At 42.2% G+C, this 20,360-nt stretch overlaps 1 protein-coding gene across 4 annotated transcripts in view; it reads right to left on the bottom strand.

Annotated features, from left to right (window-relative positions):
* Positions 1–7,433: 7,433 nt before the first annotated feature.
* FXYD1 (FXYD domain containing ion transport regulator 1) overlaps positions 7,434–20,360 on the bottom strand; it is a 32,875-nt gene continuing 19,948 nt past the window's right edge. For all 4 annotated transcript variants that reach the window (XM_089478744.1, XM_089478742.1, XM_089478745.1 and 1 more), the window contains exons 2-8: positions 19,602–19,666; positions 16,708–16,752; positions 15,528–15,602; positions 14,372–14,408; positions 13,146–13,195; positions 12,133–12,171; positions 7,434–10,192 (exon numbers count right to left, since the gene is read on the bottom strand). In XM_089478744.1, coding sequence (XP_089334870.1) covers positions 12,149–12,171; positions 13,146–13,195; positions 14,372–14,408; positions 15,528–15,602; positions 16,708–16,752; positions 19,602–19,659 — 288 coding nt within the window. In that variant the 5' untranslated portion in view covers positions 19,660–19,666 and the 3' untranslated portion in view covers positions 7,434–10,192; positions 12,133–12,148. The remainder of the gene's footprint in view (positions 10,193–12,132; positions 12,172–13,145; positions 13,196–14,371; positions 14,409–15,527; positions 15,603–16,707; positions 16,753–19,601; positions 19,667–20,360) is intronic.

Genomic DNA, 20,360 nt, shown 5'->3' with positions numbered 1-20,360 from the left:
CACTTATTTCCTTTGGGGGTGAGAGCCAGATACTGTCTTTCAGAACCAGAACTGACCTTGTGGTCACTTCCATTTTTAGGAGGAAGGGCTCAGTGCAACCTAAAGGAAAATGGGGCTAGCACAGCTTGAATCTAGACTCCTCTCAGTTATCCACTCCTGGGTATGCGTGATACTTGGGTATGATTTTCATGGTGATAAAACATTAATAACATGAATGAATTACTGAAACCATAATGAAAGGCTTGTTCACACTTTATCCATTTTTTGCCTTATGTCACGGCATTTCATGCCAAAAGCTATGGCCTTATATAAACTCTGACCACCGGGCTCATGAAAGCACATATGCTAAATTTCTGGTAGACTATCAGAGAGATTTTCTTGAAGAGGCAGTGCCACTAGTGTGGCAAGCTTTAGGTTCTAATACAATGACTCTCTTAATACCAGGAGCAACACATTGTGTTCTAAGGAATTAATGGATGTTAGATTGGACCCCAAGTCTGGCACATATACAACATTGCTAAGAGTTATTTGTTTTATGTTAATATACAGGTTTGGGTATTTTTCAACTCATCAATGATCTATCTATCATCTATCTATCTATTTTATTTATTTTATTTTAATGTCACCATTCTGGAGTGGGACCTAAGGTGGCTTCCATGCAAAGATATCTTTTACATTTGAGAACTACTTTTGAATGGCTTCATCAGCTTCCATACATATAAATATTAATTGCTCTAATAATAAAAGATACTGATTGGCCTCTGATTGCTTGTGCATTTTTCCCCAAGGTATTCAAACAGTGATTTAGCAGTTTTCTCATTCCAAATATACCAATATGTCTCCTCAGTGAGAGCGCTGTCAATGAGACAATGTCAATCTCCAGGTCCTTAGCCTCCCAAACTGGGACTCTCTCTGCTTCTGTCAATCTCTGTTCCTCGCTGGGTTCTTGCTAATTCGAGTTCCTTTCTGCAAATCCAGTTGCAGAAGTTTTTCCCTGTAAGTTTGGGAATCATCAGATCAGTCCTTCAGAAAGTTGCCATGCTTCTTTGTTCTCACCCATGGTCTGGTTCTTTGATCTCTATTAATCTTTTCACAGATCTCTTAAAACATAAGCCTGGGCTCCATTAACCTAATAGAGAGTATGTGCATCTGTCAGAGATCCTCCTTAAGCAGCAAAGACACCAATGGCTTGGGGAAACAAACTACAGGTTTTATTATACAAACTCCATTCTAAAATAGATTAGTACTCAGGCTGTTAATCTAATCTAGCTTCATTTGAGGGAAGAGCTGAGAGAGGACTGGTGGAGAGAAGGGATGGAAAAACATCCCGAAGTATAACATTGCTCAGTCACAGCAAAAATAAAACACCTGAAAGGCTCAGAGTAAGAAGGACTGATGAAATAGGAGCTTTATTAGGAACCTCTTCCCTCTCAGTGAAATGGTGTGCTACAGAAACAGAAGGAAATGCAACACAGCAACTGAATAGACACAATATCGTGTGATCAGTACTGGCCAAATATGCTAGTATCTTGCTTTAATTCCAATGTACTGCATTGCACAATAAAGCCCATACATACCTTTCTCTAGGAATGCTACAATAATGTTATTCAGACACACTGGTGGGAGCATTTATTCAAGATCCTTACAAGCACTTTCCCCTTCCAGAAAACTAGAGAAGAGAAAGGGAGGAGGAAAAACAGAGAGAGAGAAGCAAAGATCTTTCCTTTCATGCCTCAGCAAGCCCTGTCTGCCTGCAGTTCAAGCAAGGAAGCCCAGCCAGGGCCACATACACTTCAGTTGGCATAAGCTTTCCTAGCCTTCAGCCCACTTGCATTTGACGGATTAAACTGCAGTTCACAAAAGCTTATGCCAAACAAAACTTGTCAGCCTTCCATGTGTCACATATCAGAATTCAGTTAAAAGTAAAGAGCCACAGAGGTGTTCAGTGTGGGTCTTACTGGCTTGTCAAGTGTCCCAAATCCATTGGGAAGTAAGCCCCCATAGAATCCAACCGATCTTTATTTGGGAGAAAATGCACCATGGGATCAGTGTTGCCAACAAGCCTCGAAGATATTTCCCGGAATGTTTTACCAAAATCCAAAATCCCCGGAATTCCCCAATATTTACTGGAATATTCAGTCAAAATCCCTGGAAATTAATTAAATTCCCCGGATTCATGGGAATTCCCTGGAAATTGACAACGCTCTCCTGGCAAAGATGAAAAAACAACCTAAGAAGAACCAACTGTTTTGAGAACAGTGTAATAATTGAGCCAGCTAATTTGTGAGGAGGAGCTAATGCTTTTGGTAGGCTTATATCTGATGTATGTGTACAGTCATCCCTCTGTATCCATAGATTATTTCTCCACAGATTCAAGCATCCATGGCATACACACACTCTCACACACTCTCTCTCTCTCTCTCTCTCACACACACACACACACCAAATAGCAAACCTTGATCTTATATAAGATCATCTTATATAAGGGACACCTTTCCCCTATGCTATTGTACTTAATGGGACTTGAGAATCCACAGATTTTGGTATCCATAGGAGGTCCTGTAACGAACCCCCTGTAGATAACAATGACCCACTGTACTTAGATTTCAGTTCTACCCAAGACATCCTGATAGCTACATCTCCCTGATCTCAGAATAAAGCTTGCTGATCATCCACATAGATACCCCAAAGCCACCAGATCATGTCTAATTTTGGAAGCTAAGCAGGGCCAACCCTGGCTAGCACTTGGATGGGAGGCCACAAACAAATACCGGATGCTGTAGGCTATATTTCAGAGCAGGAAACTGGCAAAACCATCTCTGAGTATTCCTTGCCTAAGAAAACGTATGAAATTCAAGGGGTCACCATAAATCAGCAGGTGCCTTGAAGGCACATGTGCGCACAGTGTCTAATATCAAGTCTGCTTTGTTTAATACAGCTAGACTTGCTTTGAAAACACCTAGCACAACTTGGAACATAACACATTATGTAATGATACCTCACTGATTCTTGGGCTCTTGAATAGTGTCTGACTTACTAATGGACTAAAAACTCCAGTCAGTAACAATGGACTGGGAAATTGAGATACAGCAGTGCTGATGGTGATAGGAGGAGAAGAAGAAGAAGAATATTGATTAATTGATCATACTCTTGGTAGTAGTGGGGTTGCTCTTAGAAAGCAATGATAATTGTCCAGCCCTTATTTTTAATTTCCTGCTTCTGTTCTGTAACCATCAGGACAGCTTCTCATACTTGAGTCAATTGCCTTTGAGTACAGAAGCATGAAACCCAGTAGCTAACATCTGCGATCTCCACTGGCCTTATTTTTGTCAAGTAGTATGCTTTTACCAACTCAGCATCTTATCAGAATCAGGCTGAAACAATCCTTCCTGTAAACTCTGGTCAGTGTGCTTTTCAGCATCTTTTTTTCCCCAGTTGGAAAATGCTATCGGTAAGCTGCCATTGCTCTGAAAGGATGACCTTTGTAAGATGCTTCTCATGCTGCCATAAGTTTTAAAGAGATACAGCCAGCAATTCAAATGGACTGGACCTTTTTACTTGCTTGAACCTTCTTGCTTGTTGTTGTCCTGTGCCTTCACGTCATTTCTGATTTAGGGTGAACCTAAGGCAACCTATCATGGGGTTTTCTTGGCAAGATTTGTTCAAAGGAGGTTTGCCATAGCCTTCCCCTGAGGCTGAGAGGATGTGACTTAGAATCATAGAGTTGGAAGAGACGGCAAGGGTCATCCAGTCCAATGCCCTGCCATGCAGGAAATCTAAATCAAAGCATCCCCGACAGATACCCATCCAGCCTCTGCTTAAAAACCTCCAAAGAAGGAGACTCCACTACACTCCGAGGGAGTTTGTTCCACTGTGTAAGCAATAAATAGTAAATGCATGAAGGATCACCTTGCAGTGCCACAGACCTAGACTTGAGGGACCCAGATTCATTCTTGGTGCCCCAAAAACAAAGCAAAGACAAAACAAGTGGCCAGTTTCAGCAGTAACAATGAGTTTACAGATCCCATATCATTCCCAAAAGCCTTGTGACAGCAGAATGAGCATTACCTTTCCAAGTTAAGGTCACCGATGAGATGCTATCAGTGGAAAGTACTGACACAAATTTCTCCATCTGAAATTATTATGATATTACATTAATTAAGTTACTTGATTTATTAATACTTGGGATCTAGAATAACAGAAGGCAAGCAAGCTGAAAGAGAAGTCTGTCCAACATCAACCTTGAGATGGATTGTCAAGATGGCTATCTTCCTTGTTGACAAAAACATAATTCAAGAGGAGATGAGAGAGTTGGGCAAGGGATTCAAAATAAGAAGGAGGATCATAACATCAGAAGACTAATAGATTTGTCATGATATAGGTTTTTGTGCAGCAAAATTTACTTCATCCAATGTACATGAATGGATGTACAGCAGGGCTGGTGGGCCAGATATACGCTATAGGTATCTTTGTCTATGCCATGTTAGCCTGCATGGCATTTAAGCTTTTCAAAACCCTACATATCTCACTAGGGCTAAAGGGTTGAGTTGCCATATGACCTGGATAGCCTGGTTTTAAACAGATTGTAGGCATGCTACCCAGTGCCCAGTACTCAGTTTGGACTATAATTTCACCTGGAATCTAGCTTTTCAAGACAATTTAGTCTCTCATTATTAATGCCATTCCATTTCTTCATAAATTTTTATTTCCTGAGTAAAAAAAAAAGAAACCCTGTAATTATCTGATTCAAAATGCCCCATTTCTGTCCCCTTTAGCTTGCTCACACTGCATATTGTAATGTTTATACATTCCATTTCTTGTTTTACAGCTTCCCCTGATTCATACTTCTCACATTCTGTGTTCTTGTAATATGTGTTGTGCAGCTTTGTACTTTCCTTTCACCGCTGAACAGGTCAAGAACTGAAAATCCTTTTAGCTTGATTCCAGTTGCATCATTAGCCATTGTGAGTTTACCTGCAGTCTTCTGCTGTACCACAGCAGCTCATTAAATGACATCTACCAGGGAGCTTAATCTTCTGTCACTAACTCACTTCATTTTGAATGGTCTCATCATAGGGCTTTCATGGTAAAAGACATTCAAAAGTGATTTACTGTGCTTCCTTCTTTGCAGTACTAACAAACGTTACTTATGGTGCCCTTGTCTCCACCAGTGTCAGCCTCCACTACTCTTGCTGTCAGTGGGCGTTTGGTACATTTTGTGTCCTAAGAGGCCAGAAGCCATGCCAAAGCCATGCTCCAGTCCTAAGGATGGAGCGCAGCTTAGGCGCAGCATCTGGCCTCTTAAGATGCATGTGTCATTTAAACAACATACTTCCAAAGTGACCCGAAGCAGCTTTATTTTGGCCTGTCTATACGGGCCCTATGTTGGCTAGCGCTGCTGGCACTTGTAGTCTAACAACTTTGGATAGCTACATGAGTCCCACTCTTCTTTTAAACAATGTAAACTTTAAGAAAAGCAGGGTGGGCCATTACCACTGAGACTTTGCTCATCTTAAGCTTTAGATCACATCTGAGCAATCTGCAACTTTCCAGATATTATTGGGATTGCACTGCCCATCAGTCTTAACCAGCATAGCTAACGGATATGGATGGTGGGCATTTCAGCTCAATATCTGGTGGCCCCTCCTGCCTTAAAACGGGATTACCATGAAATGTTCTCTCTCTCTCTCTCTTTGCATTTCTTTGCCATTTGATACCGCTGTTCACAGCCTGCACAGGCATATCCAGTACACACCTTTGAGAATAAATACTTCATGCATTTGATGAATCCTCATTCCCAATAACTCATGCTGTAGTTAATCTGTTAGACTTTAAGGTAAACACACGTTTCATTGTTTTCGTTGCTGCAGACTCATATACGCTTGCTACCTCCCTGGATGCTGATACTCCGTATTGGAGAGGGAAGTTCCCAAGAGATGGAAACTCAAAATGTCATCCTGCATTTCCCTTGATATTTTGTTCTTTTCCATTAAGATTTGAAGTGTGGCTCATGTGGGCATTTCCAAAGCTCTAAGAAACTGTGAAGCTCTTAACTACTCCTGTCAGGCTAAGTGAGACAAAAGGGAGGGGAGCAAAATTGGACACAGTATTCCAGGTGAGGCCTAACCAAAGCTGAATAAAGTGGCACATAGACAATAAACCTTCTTTAGCCATGCACTGGCTTTGTTTGTTTTTCAGTTTGTGATACTCTCCCCTTTTCAGCTTTGTTATACAGGATCATTGCCACTACTTCGCATCCCCAAGAGGCTGACATCTGGCAGGCGGCAGCTGGGCACAGCTAAGGCCGGTACGTCAGTCTTTAAATCAGCCCCGTAATTGGTTGGTGGGGAGGAGAGAAAGTGATCTCCGCTTGGAAAGGCATTTCAGGTAAGCCTTTTGGTGTGGCTCCAATTTGAGTTGAAGCCCCACAGCAAGGGGTGATGCTTGTGGGAGGACAGGAGTTGTGTCTTGAATACAAAACCTCTCTCCTCTCTGTGCAATGATGAATCCACTCTAGGTTTTAGTTCAGACTTTAAAGTACATGCTGGACATGTTTTGAGGATGAGGTTTAGCAACTTCAATAGCTCTTTCAAAGTTCAGCCTAATTTCCAGAACAGCCTCATTGCCACACTAATACAGGGAACCACTCCTCTATATAGCTACACCCTTCGTACAAAAAGGAGGTTCACAGTTCTAATGGCTCAACTATCAGCAAAGAAAAACTTAAGAGGAAGCACACAAGGACACACTTCAAGTACACTAGACACACAGTGGATTCAACAACCTGTTGAAGTTGCATTTTAGGGACGGGAACATCATGGTGGCCATGAGTCGGGTAACTGGGATAGTTTGGTGGGCCGTATTTTGTGAGGACAGAATTGCTCAGAGCAAGGGCCATTTTCACACTGCACAATTATAGCAATATGATTCCACTTTAACTTCCATGGCTACATCCATTGGAATTCTGGGGAATGTAGACTGGAGAAGCACTAAAGCTCTCTAGCAGAGCAATAGTAAACATCTCTCATTAAATTGCAAATCTTAGGACTCCACAAGACATTCCTATGACAATTAAAGTGAATCACAGCATTATAACTACATAATGTGAAAGGGCCTTGGGGTGGGAATTGTGCAGCTTCCAGATATCACTGGAGTACAATTCCCATCATTCCTCATCATTGGCTCTGCTGGATGAATCTGCATGAATCTGGAGGGTCACCCACTTCCCATCCCTGCCTAAGACCAAGGGGGGCAACTTGTAGTCTTCCAAAGAGTGGTGGATTACTATTGCCATCATCCCTCAACACTACCAATGCTTATGTCCACCAGCATATAGCATGCCAAAGGTTGCCCAGCCCTGTCTTAGAAGATCACATATTCTTGTATCTGTGCTCATGCATGCACACTCAAGAGCAAACCTGGCACCTTACAGGTTTGGTGAAAGTAGCATATTTATTGATTGATTTATAGAACTCCATCTATGTACATTTTAACATTATAAAAGGCACTTGCCAGGCTCACAAAGGTCAGAAACATACAAAGAGATCAGTAAAACCATAGAATAAGGCTCTTCTAGATAGAGGCAAGGACCACGCTGTAAGAAGGTCAGGCGCTAGATTTTGTAGGCCATCACAGCTGCATGACTCCTGCACAGTTGCAAGGCATTTCAGTAGGCAAATGTTAGTACTGCCATCTGCTGAAGAGAAACCATACTGCTCCATGTGAGAGAATTCTGCTTGTTCTCAATGGTATGCAGTTGTCCCTCCACCTTTGTGGCTTTGACTTCTGTGGCTTTATTTGTGGGTTTGATTAATGCGTTCTCTCTAGGAATCCCTAGGTCCCCCAGTGCAATTCTGCTGGAATTCAAAGATATAGCCATGTTAATCTGTGGAATCAGTATGTAGAGAGATCTTCTAGTACCTTTGAGACTAACTGAAAGAAAGAAATTGGCAGCATGAGCTTTTGTAGACTTCAGTCTTCTTCCTCAGAGAAAGCAGACTGAAGTCTAGGGCCCCATTCCCACTGGCTTATAATGCAGATCAGGATGCGAATCATGGGTGCATGGGTGTATCGTTTCCATTTGAGCACTCATGCTGCCAATTTCTTTGTTTCAGCTAGTCTCAAAGGTGCTACAAGATCACTCTACAATGCTGCTGGACGTTGACCATGGAGTTGTGCTAGAGGAGCTAGAAGTTCCTAGAGAAAATGCTTCTTTAGGCATTTGTAGGTCCTCCGGCATGATTCTGTGATCAACCTCTGGCAAATGTTGACCACAGAATTGCACTGAAGGACCTGTAGATTCCTAAAGAGGTGTTCTCTCAGGTAAAAAGAATAGTGTTTTCTTATTTGCAGTTTTTCCACATTCACAAGGGTCCTTCACCCTAAACCCAGCAAATGCAGGGAGACCACTCCAAAGTCCTTGTACAAAAGATAAGGATGCAGAGAGACAAGTGTGTGGAGCAGCTGCACCAAGGTGAATTGCATCTCATTGCGTGTGCACGCACATGCCTTTCATCCCAGTGCCATCTCTGGTGAAAATGACATGCATGCTTGTGAAACACAAGCAGATACAAAGGATTTCGTCTTCTCCGTCACTGGAAACAATGCTTTTATCATTTTGTCATCCATTGCTCAAGGCAAGGAAGAGAACTAGAGTATCTCTCCAGTATTGTGCTCCAAGACATCCCCACTTCAATGAAGTTTATTTATTTGGTGGGGAATTTTAGAAGAAATCTACATCAAGTTTGCCTGCAATACTACATGCAAAGGTGCAAGCCAGAGGCGAGTAGCATATATCCCCATAAATATTGTTGGACCGCACCTCCCATTATACCACAATACTGGCTATGCTGGATGGGGATGATGGGAGTCGCAGTCCAACAACTTCTGGAGGATCAGAGATTGTCCACTCTTGAGCTAAACCAAAAAAGCATGTTACACTCTACACTGACAAAGGAAGTAATGGACAGGAAAGAAGCTACAAAACTGGAGTTGCACCTTTTCCACCCTCCCAGCTATCAATTATTTATTTCAGAATAAGGGTATGGACTAGCCTTCGCTAATATTGTATTTTCCAGGTATGGGACCACATCCCACATCACTCCTTTTAAGGGAGTAGCACCCTTGGAGGACACTAAATGGGGGGAGGCATTTTTTGGCAAGGCTGCAATCCCAGACGCCAGCAGACAAGTACAAGATGATCATTTCTCACTGTAGACCTGACGCCAGCTGCTAAAAACAAGAAATAGGCCTGGAGGGAAATGCAAAATCATGACTGGCAAGTTAGGACTGCATTATTTATCATCACTTTAAAAAAAAACATTATGTGCTACCATCTTCTCTCCAAGCCTGCTCTTTTATACATGTTTTGGTAGGCCAGATCAAATCCTTTCATTATTGCTCCATTGGTCTAGAGAGAGAAAGGGACTTTGTGCCATGATACAGGAGAGCCACTACACAGAAGTGGCTTTCCATGTGCTTTGGTGATACATGTCCCCATGTATATTGCTATGGTCATCTGGGCAGCTCCAACTGATTCTTAGTTATCTTCTTGTCCTCAAACCAGCATGGACTGCTGGAAGTAAATGAAGTTAACACCTGACTTTGGGTTTGCTGTTTGCTTCTCTAGGTAGCTCCATCTAGGACAAGGCATACACCAAAAGAGCACAAATACCATTTGTATTTTCTTGTGATACCTTGTGACAGAATAGGACAGTTGGTTCTCAGCCCACCTACAGACCTCAGGTAGGCATGAAGAATGTTTGCCTTCCTCCCCTGGTCTTAGGGAGGCCCATCACACATAACAATAGTGTAAGAATGCAGATTTTAGCTTGGAAAGGTTCACTGTTTGAACTACAATATCCACAGTCCTCCTGCTGAAGGACTCTGGAGATTATATTCCCCAAAATAACTTTCTTGAACGCTGCCCATTGCCTAGGACTACGCTTAATCGACATGGCTGTCCCATAATCCTCTCTCCATGAAAGAAAGTGGCATAGAAGCAGCAGTTTAAGACGTGGGGATGGGGAAAGGGAGCTTATAGGCAACATTAGGATGGGGGCATCAGGTCTAGATTTTTCTAGGTTCAGTGGAAAAGATGGAAGCATTGCGGGGAGCAGAGGATAAGGCTGTGCAATGCAGTGCAGGGAAGAGAACACTCTGGGTCCAGGAAGAAGAATGCTCTGGGAGTAGCCTGCAATGAGAAAGAAGAAATTAAGTCATGTAAGAGGAAGTCAGGGCTCTTCCAGACTGGTCTAAATAAATGCAATTTGTTACAATATAGTTCCTTAGGTTTTGACACTTGTTATTGCCTTTGTATCCACTTGTTCCATTGTGTTGGAGTGTCAATTTCAAGGCTCTACACTAGGGCTCTTCCAAAGGTCTTTAAAAACTTTTGCTGAAATGGACGTATGTTTGAAGTGCAAAATTTCTGCTATCCAATTTTAAAATTTTTCTTTTTTTAGAGTGCAAAAGTACCATTTCACTGGTGCACTATAGTACTGTGACTATCGTTTAAAAAACACAAAGGAAAAGAGGAGAAGGGAGTATTTTGGAATTAAAAAGAGACCCACCCAAAGGTGGGGATAAATAGTGGTGCTGGGAATTGCCAGAAAAGAGTCCAGGAGAATAGGAATGTTGTTTGGATATGTTTAAAAACCTGATAATTATAACAACAAATACTGCAACCTCTCAACACTTTTGTCCCTCTGGAAGAGGCCTCCAAATTTATCTGTGCCATATAATTGCAGAAGGCCATTTTGTTATGAATCCATTTTATGGAATTCCTGAGATCCAGGCAATAATTACAAATGAAACTTTACCTGAATTATTTATTACAAGGTCCTGAATTGTAAGGAACACTTGAACTGCAATAAACTTCTTTAGTTTTGTCAAAAAGAGCAGCCAGAAAATAAAACAAAACCAGAAAACACTATCAGCATTAACGAAACAAAGAATATAATTGTGTCTCTTATAGTGTCCAGTAGATATAAAACATTCCTTCCAATAAAAAGAACCGAGAAAAGGAAAGTAACACCATGGACTGCAATGATGTGAGCTACTATATATAAGGAAAAGACAACCCCTCAAATGTCCCTGTTCTTTTTCCTCCCAGGACTTGGCACTCCTGTCCGAAGGCACCATTAGGAAAGAATATTGTCTATAACCAAGAAGAGCCACTGCTGCTAGTCAGAGTTGACAATACTAGGTGAGATGGAGCCACAGTCTGGCTTGCTATATGGCAACTTCCCACCTACTCTCTGAGGCATCTCCAGTTAAAGCAGATGTGGGCACCATGCAACTGACATACATACACCCTGACCATTTGTGCAGCCATCAGGTGATGGTTGTTCTTGTGTGCCTTCAAGTCATTTCTGACTTATGGCGACACAGAATTTTATTGGCAAGAATTGTTCAGTTTGCCATTTCTTTCCTCTGAGACTGAGAGAGTGTGACTTGCCCAAGGTCACCCAGAGGGTTTCCATGGCTGAATAGGGATTTGAATGCTGGTCTCCAGTCATGGTCTAATGCTCTAACCACTACACCATGCTTTTCTCTAATGGTGGTGAATTAATCAAAAGCTACAACTGTTGTTACTGGAAGCCTTCTGGAGTAAAACAAGGTGCAGCCCCCCACCCACTCCATTGTATCCCTAAAAAGGGGTTTCATGAAACAAGAAACCGACCCTTCTGGTTTGAGGAGCCTGTGTGTGAGAGTTTAGAGCCAGTGTGTGTAGTGGTTTGAGCATTAGACTAGGACTTTGGGAGACCAGGGTATAAAATCCCACTCAGCCACAGAAACCAACTTGGGCAAGTCATACTAATCCTAAGAGGAGAGCAATAGCAAGCCTCCCCTGAACAAATCTTGCAGAGGAAAAACCTGTGATAGGTTTACCTTAGGGCCACTTATGACCCCATTTGAAGTCACAAATGACTTGAAGACACAAACAAAAATAAGTGTACATGAACAGAATGAATAGAAAGTGCAGCCTGTAGTGTATCCCAGCAGAGAAAATTGGCCCTTGGACCTCCACAATTCCCCATCCCTGACTTAAAGGAATCAGGTAGCAGGAGATGAGAAAGACCTCTCTCTCATAGTGTTTGCACATCTCTGTGCATTCCAGACATGACTCACCATTCCTAGGCTCCTTCTATCTCATCCTGGTAGATAAACCTAGTGAAGATGCAGAAAGATGTAAGATACAATTTTTATTGCATGGATTATTTGTCCAAAATAATGAATTCTGTCCTTTCACTTCTATACCTCAGGCTGGGACAATCTGTCGCCTGTGGTGTCTGTTACATGACAGACCAAGCCAGGCCCAAAGCCCATCTTGTTCCCGAATGAAAGATCTAGTAGACACATGATGCAGAAGACTAATAATTCCCACTGTGAATGACTGCATTGTCCTAAAGGCACCCTTAGTTTGACTGCATCAAAACACAAAGTGATTTATTTGTCTCATGTTTTCCCAGAGCTCGAAAAAAGTTACTTTTAGACTACAGCTCTTGGAATCCCCTAATCATTATGACCACCCTCCAAGAAGATTTAGGAAAGTGTCCCTTAACTCTAGGAAAACTCTAGTCTAAAAGTAACTTTTCTATGCTCTAGGGACATATGAGATGGGAAGACTGCCCTCTTGCTCAGACAATGGCTTGTATTCAATAATTTCCTTGTAATTTCCCTGCCAAAGGCCTTAACATGGGGCTCCTTCACACTTTTTATAGTACTATAATTTCATACTTCACATATTTATAGCCCTATAATTTTTATTTGATTGCCATGGGTGCATCCTATGGAATGCTGGGGTTTGTAGTTTGGGGAGGCTGCTTTCTAGCTGAGAACCTTAATATCCCTCCCTAGACTGCAAATCCTTGGAGTCCAATGATATTGCCATAGCAGTTAAAATGGAATCATAGTGCTATAACTGGCAAAGGTGAAAAGGCCTGTGATAAAGGAAGAATTGCTTCACATTGATCACTCCATCTTTTAAAGGATGTCTAATAGCATCTGTGCTTTCTCTAGGCATCCCCCAAAATAATGTCCTTTGTGGAACCTGTTATCAGATGGCTCAAGTTTCCCATCCTCAAGTTTGAAGAAAAGAGGGTGGAAAAACAAAAGGATGATCAAAAGAGACCAGATCTTACGTCGGATTGAGCTGCGTAGGGCTCCCTCCTCCTCATCAGGTTCACCCGTCCTGGGAAAAGAAACTAAAATTGTCATGCCAAGCTTTTTATACTGTAACATGCAATTTGTTTTAATACTGTAGTAATTTAATTCTGTTTTAATGTACAATTTTTGTATGCTTTTAATTATACTGTTTTTAAAATATTGTCAGCTGCCCTGACTCCCAGTTTTGGGAAGGGGGAGGCTATAGATAAATGTAATAATAATTATAATAATCATCTAACAGTGTTCATATCTTACAGTGCAAACAGACGGACTTATTTTACTAACAGGACTGAATCGCGTGCAGAACAGAAGCTGGAGAGCTACCCCCTTTTGGGGTTCCCTCCCCCAAGACTTACTGCTCCTATAGACTGAGACATTTTGCACAACAGCAAAGCAATTGCTCCCCCTGCTGGCACACAGAGGAAGTAATTACTCAGCACAGTAGTCAACCAAGATGATTTCATCAACAAGAGAGGACCTAAGCTCAGAAAAGTTACTTTCGGGGATCATAACACCCAGAATCTTGCAGCCAGTTTTCTGAACTCTGGGTACAATGTATTGGTGGTGATGGGGTTGGAGAGAGACAATGCATCAGTGAAAAGACTGCAACAGGGAACAGGGCATGGTGCTCCTTACTATTGTGTTCCCAAACTGCATGAATGACTGATGGGGATTGAAAATTGTAGTGAGATGGGAGTGAAATGGATTGGAATACATCCTCCCTTAAAAAAAGATGGTTGGTAGTATCCTAGCAAACTCATGAAAATAAGCACTCAACATGACACTATTTTATATGAGATCTCACTGTAATTTTGGTTAGGACATATAGCAAGGATCTAGGATCTCTTTTCACCTTAGAGTTGGACTTTGCTTCAGAGATGTTCCCAGGAGCCTCATTTCAACTTTGGGCAAGGGAGAAGGCAAAAGAGTGGGACCCAGAATGTCAGTGTATTTTAGCTTAAAGGTGAGAAGGCCCTCTTCCATGTCCCAATACAGTGTATTGGTAACTATGCATTACTCTGTATTTGGTCTGATTGGTATTTTTCTGAAAAACTATCTGATTGTTGTGAAAAGCTGACATGTACCTGTTAATGAAGGAAACAGAGGAACTGTTGTAATTCATCTTCATATTGTTTCCTGAAGTAGAAACAGCTGTTCCTGACCACCCACTCAATTAAGATTTTGAAAGGAAAGGCCTTACCTTTGTTGCTGGTTGAACTTGCACCGGCAACGCCGACCTAAATAAGAAAGAGAGAGGTGATCCCAGGCAGTGAGCTTTGCATGCAAACTACAACAACGGCAGGTATTAATTACAATTTTCCAGTCCTCTGGGAGGGGACAACTGACCCCTGCATGAGAAAGCTTACATCCTCAGTGGCAGAGCACCTAGAGATGTTCTCCAGCCCAGGTCTTAGAACTGAATGACATCAAGTAGCAGGGGTGGGACAGCATGGCTGAGACCTGAGAGCCACAATGAACCAAGATATTGAACTAGATGGACAATTAATCTGGAAGTCAAACTTCACATACAACTACAAGTGGGTTCTCAATACAACATTGTCATGATGACCCCAGGCTTCTAGCCAGCCAGCTGTGCTCTCTTCCACTATATGGTCTTCCAATCCCCCACCTCTCATTTTCTATCTTCTCCAACAAAAACACACGCTCTTATTGATTCCTGTATGTGTGCAAGGAGGGAATACTCTGAGTCTTATCCCATTCTGCAAGGTGGCCAGGATTAGCCTCTTTGTAAGTTATTTGCTGCATCTATACATTGTGAACTGATCCGGTGACTAGGCTATTCTCATATTTTATATTGCATATTCCCAGTACAACAAACACTACACTGTTGTTTTTATTACTGTGTCTCATCTTGAAGGGCCTAAATACCCTAAGAGCACCAAATTCTGTCTAACTGTGGAAGCTAAGCAGGGCCAGTCCTGGATAATAATGGTTTCAAAAGTCCATAAATGCTAAATTTTAACCAAAATAAATCAAGACACTCCATATCAATAAGCCAATTGATCTTTTTCGGTTTTGATCTTGAGACTATAGCCTGACAGTGGCCATGCTTTACCTTCTGGAGGGCTGGTTACAAAGCTGAAAATCTGAACTCATGTTGCTTACCAGATTACCAAATTGACCAGAGACAGCTGCTTAACTCTGTCTAATGACAGTACTGACAATGAGTGAAATGAATGCTATAAAGCTTTCCCCAAAGATGAACACACAGTAGCTTTTATAGCTGTATTTTATTAGAGGACCATATTAGGGACAAAACTGATGCGTCATCCAGACTGTGGGCTTGACCTGGAATAAGACAGTTTCACCTGTAAATGTTGGCAGAATCTACTCACTCAGGATAATGAGAATGCCAAGCAGGAACAGCACAACTGCAAAAACCAGGCCCCCGATTCTCAGTGATTCATAATCTGGGGAGGAAATTAAAAAAGCAGCAGCTATGTCAGTGTTGGGCAAGGACCCTGGAACATGGGGCAAGTGGTGCTCAAGCCCCCACTATGAAATTGGACCATCAAGACTCCTACCTCGTTGTGCCTTATCATTAAAGTGCACTAAATGACTAAGCAGGCTGCATTGTGCTGACAACTGTTCTATGGTCAAGGCAATGTGTAAGTTTTCAGCTGTTGTGAGACTGCAGCTCCCATCATAGGGTTGCCAGGTGAAATATAGCTAGATCTCACATTCCTTTCATATTTAGCAGCTCCTCGTGCAGGAAAACTTAATATAAAGTTCCACCAGGCTGAACTACAGTACCTCTCCAACTTCACCCCTAAACCCTCTTGTAGCTGGTGTACCCCCCCCCCCACAGTGGAAATCTGGGAGAGCAGTAAAGCATCTGTTTAGCTAGATAATGAACAGATGTGGGGAGGTTGGTAGTACCAGTATTAACCAAGGCCAGCCCTGTGACCAGTTTAAAAGGGCTCGGGAGAAATATGTGTGAAAAGGGTGGGAGGTGAATAACAGTGGATGTAGAAATGTCTTGGTTTGTGATCAAATGGGGATGTATGGGACAGGTACACTGCTAACTCCATGTGGGTATTTGGGGATAATGGTAGTTTTGTCTGCAGAAGCCATACTGTTAACTTCTTTGGTTACTGAAATAAAGTTTGCTGTTAAAATACAAAACACTGGTTTACTGAATCGAAGAGGGTGGGCAGTTCCCGACACCAGCATAGCCAGTGCTGAGGAATCATGGGAGTTGCAGCCCAACAATATCTGGGGGACCACACATTTCCTATTCTTACCACAAGTCATAGGTGACCAACTTGTGGTACCAGGGAATTGGACTTGGTTGCGGCTGTGTATCAAGCGTGTATCTCCTATTAAATGCTGTTCATCAGCATCACAGCTGCGCTTACATTTGAAGTCTGGCTTTTTACACTTTAGAAAATAGTTGTTGTTGTTGTTGTTGTTGTTATTGCAGGACATTCAATCAACTCCTCAAGCTTTGTTTAGGGGATTCTGTGTTCTACAGTTCTTGAACCCAAGTAAGGTTGTTGGTAATCTTTTACTTACCGTAATTGAAGGGGTCATGGGGCTGGTCTTTGGGTGGTGGAGGTTCTGAAAAAGGCAGAGAGATAGACATGGGGAGGAGAGGAGAAAGAAGAAAGGGGAAAAGGACAATTAATGATAGCAGTAGCCTTAACTGTGCCTGCAAATCAATTATTTAAATTAAAATAACTCAGTTGCATAAATGAAAGTATTTGGGTTTCATCATTGCTTTGAGAAAAACAAACACAGTATTTGTGAGAAAGGTACCAAAGATGCTTGTCTTCTGAGAAGATTAGTGTTTAACCAATGAATTTTCTCACAGGCATCCATCCAACTCTGAATTAAGTTCTTCCTTGGGGCTCCTTCTCTTGGTCTGCTCACTCCAGGTCACCTGAGTTGAGTTAGGTGGCCTTTTGTGGTGGCCATAGGCAAATGGATTTGGGCAGGTATGATGTTGTTTGTTACACCTGCTAAAATTCTCTATGCCCAACTACTGAAGATACAGGAGCCCTGCCTTCTTTTGTATATGGAAATCTAGCGCTACCTGGACTGGCAACAGGGCCTTTGGGATTGTGGCACACCAACTCTACAACTTTCTTTTTCAGCAAGCTCATCTGACAACAAGTCAAATTCTTCTGAGAACCAAAAGAGATTCTTTCTCTGCCAAGGGCTTTCAAATGCCTTTGTTTTTACACTAATATTACGCTGGAATACTGCCCACATTGTGGTCTGAAATACGCTTGATTGTTATTGTCATCCAACACTGTTCTTTCAAGTCATCAGTTATGAGTCAGAGTTTAGTTGTGGGACTGAAGGCTCTTTGCCTTGCACTTGTTGATTTATATCTAGCTAGCATTCCTTAAGCACTTTGGTCACCTAAGTGCTCAGTTTGCAGAGAACAGTACATCTAGTAGGCAGATCATTATCAGTAAGAATCTCTTCAACTTTGGACTTTTAAGAAATGTATATTACTGGAGAATAAACATGTGGCTTTCTCACTTTTTAGAGATAAACAGCGTATGCATCCACACACTCCTTGCAGAGGATCAACAAATCACACAGAGCATTTCCAGTCTAGGTATCTCCTCCTTCATATATATTACAAAGACTAGGCATGTTATTTCTATGGACTTTTAACAGTCCAGGCAGATTATCTCTTCTAAGAAGCACATCTCAGACATAAGGCACATGGTACTGGTAGCACATTGAAGAGGTAAGGAACATAAATGCACACAATATTGAGGCATCATAACTCCTATTTCATCTACTGAGGGATTCTTAAATAATTATTCAGCATTTCCAATACACTTCCAATACATTCCAATACATAAAGGCATCTAACATCTTACGAAATACAGTCCAGCTACTTTTGAACTTAGTACAGCATTGCCCTCGCATCTCAGTCTATATGCTAGGGCAATTTACAACATTGTAAATAAAATACAGCATACTCATTTTGGGAATCGCAAACACACAACAGCATCTTTGTCTTTAGCTTGGTCACCAGGCAGACTAGCCCCATTTTTCTGCCTTCTTCCCACTTTTGTAGCTTCATTCAATCAGAGGACAGTTGTATTGTTTCTGGGAAATGCAGGTTTGGGGAGGCACTCCTGACTTGATAGGTATCTTGATATGTTTTTCCCTATACTATATTCAGAGGCCGCTCATTTCATGGTCATTTGAGACTCCCGATTCGATTACAGTTTTGTCAAGAATTGGCATCACTTTCCTTTTCAATCTTTTTTTTTTCGTTCAGAGAACAGTTGTGTCTTATCTATTGTGGTTTAATTGCCTTTGTGCCCAGGAACATCAAGCCTTCACTTTCAAGCATTAACATTCTCCTGTCTATTACACAGACAGCACTTGTTTCAATTTAAAATTTTAAACATTTTAAACACTATTTTTACATGCTGAACAGCACCTAGCAAAGTTCTTCTTCTTATTGACAATATTCCTATTACATAACACCGCAGATTTTGAAACCTCCCACCCACACAATACTCGGGGTGGGGAGGAATTCTTCCCATTGTTGTGTACTTGGCAAAAGATCGATTTTAGCAAGCAGATGTTGAGACGAATTATTAAAGCAGCATATGCTTTAGTGTCCTCACACTGCTTTTGTAGACTTCCACATTGAAAACTACCACAACAGCCGTGATAACAAGTTGTGTTTGACTTGGTTTCCTTCACAATGTTCTTGTATTGTAAAATACGTGTTTTACTGGTGTCATATTCCTGACTTTTTTTATCTTCTACATGGAGATAAAACTATATGCTATTTAAAAAAACAGCTAACTATTAGTGTGTGTGTACATATGAATGTGCATGCCTTCAAGTCACCTGCCAACGTATAGCAACCTGCATGCATTTCATAGGGTCTTCTTTGGCAAGGACTATTAATACGTGGTTTTGCCAGTTCCTTCCTCTTAAATATAGCCTACAGCACCTGGTATTCCTTGGTGGTCTCCCATCAAAGTACTAACCTGGGCTGACCCTACTTCACTTCCAAGATTAGCCTGCATCTGATGCCTTTAGGGTATTTAGGCCCCTTCCATATTAATAGATGTTACTAATAAAAAACAAATTAATAAACAGATAATATTAAGAATAGATAAAAAGAATAGATATAGATGCAATTGAAAATAAGATTAATATCACTTCTAAATGTCTGTAGGCTCCTAATGTATCCCAGTTTACATGCATATTCAGTAACAGTATACAATCCTTACCTGTGCTTGGTCTGTTTAGAGCCTATGTGCTCTTAATATCTCAGTGTCATATTTATTATTAATTATGTATTAATAATACATTTCATATTAATTATTTTCAGTTTTGAAAATGTTTTGGTCTAGTGCTGTTATACATTTAATAAGTGGTAACGTAAATGTGTTTTTAGGCTACACACACTCCAATCTTACCTGCAACTGTAGAGCCTATCAAGATCCCACAGAAAGGAAGAATGATCCACAGGTCCATTTCTGTCCTGAGGAGACAGAAGAGAAATCATAGTCAGATAGCTGGCTGGGGCCAAGGAGATAGGGCTGGCTATACTCTGCTTTTAACCTCCGCATCCCATCAGCCTGAACAATCTTAGGCAGGTTACAGACCGCCCATTTGGGGCGGGCTGCACCCACACCTTTCCCCGGTGTATCGGGGCCTCAGCAGCCAGAATGGCAGCCGCTGAGGCCCCGATCTGCCGCTTTTCAGGCTGCGGGGAAGCGGCAAAACGCTGCTTCCCTGCAGCCTGAAAAGGGGTGTCCCTGGGGCTTCAAGCCCCAAGGACACCCCGCGGCGGCGGGGAGAAGGAGAAAGGGGCCGCTTGGCCCCTTTCTCCTTTGGTCCACTGGATGCAGCCATGTGAAGGCTGCGCCCAGCGGACCAAACCAGGAAGGAGCTCCGAAACGGAGCTCCTTCCTGCTCTGCGGAAAGGGCACACTAGGCGCCCTGGCGTGGAGCAAGGACGTCACGTCCGCGCTGCCCCGTATAGAGGCGGGGCGCTCATTACGTCCTCATGGCAGCGGCCGTGCGGAATGGCTGCTGCCATTTTGTGCGCGCGCAGCACACACTAGGGTTAGGAGGTGCGGAAGCACCGCCCCTTCCTAACCCTAGTACGTGCTCCGCGCGTACTAAAGTGCCCGTCTGTAACGGGCCACAGTTAATGTGGGGTAACAATTCAC

Source organism: Sceloporus occidentalis, unplaced genomic scaffold (genome assembly GCF_023333645.1).
Source record: "Sceloporus occidentalis isolate IW3139 unplaced genomic scaffold, rSceOcc1.0.p SCAF_13, whole genome shotgun sequence".
Taxonomy (NCBI): domain Eukaryota; kingdom Metazoa; phylum Chordata; class Lepidosauria; order Squamata; family Phrynosomatidae; genus Sceloporus; species Sceloporus occidentalis.
Note: the sequence above shows the minus strand (reverse complement) of the source record. Positions and strands in the feature narration are given on the sequence as shown.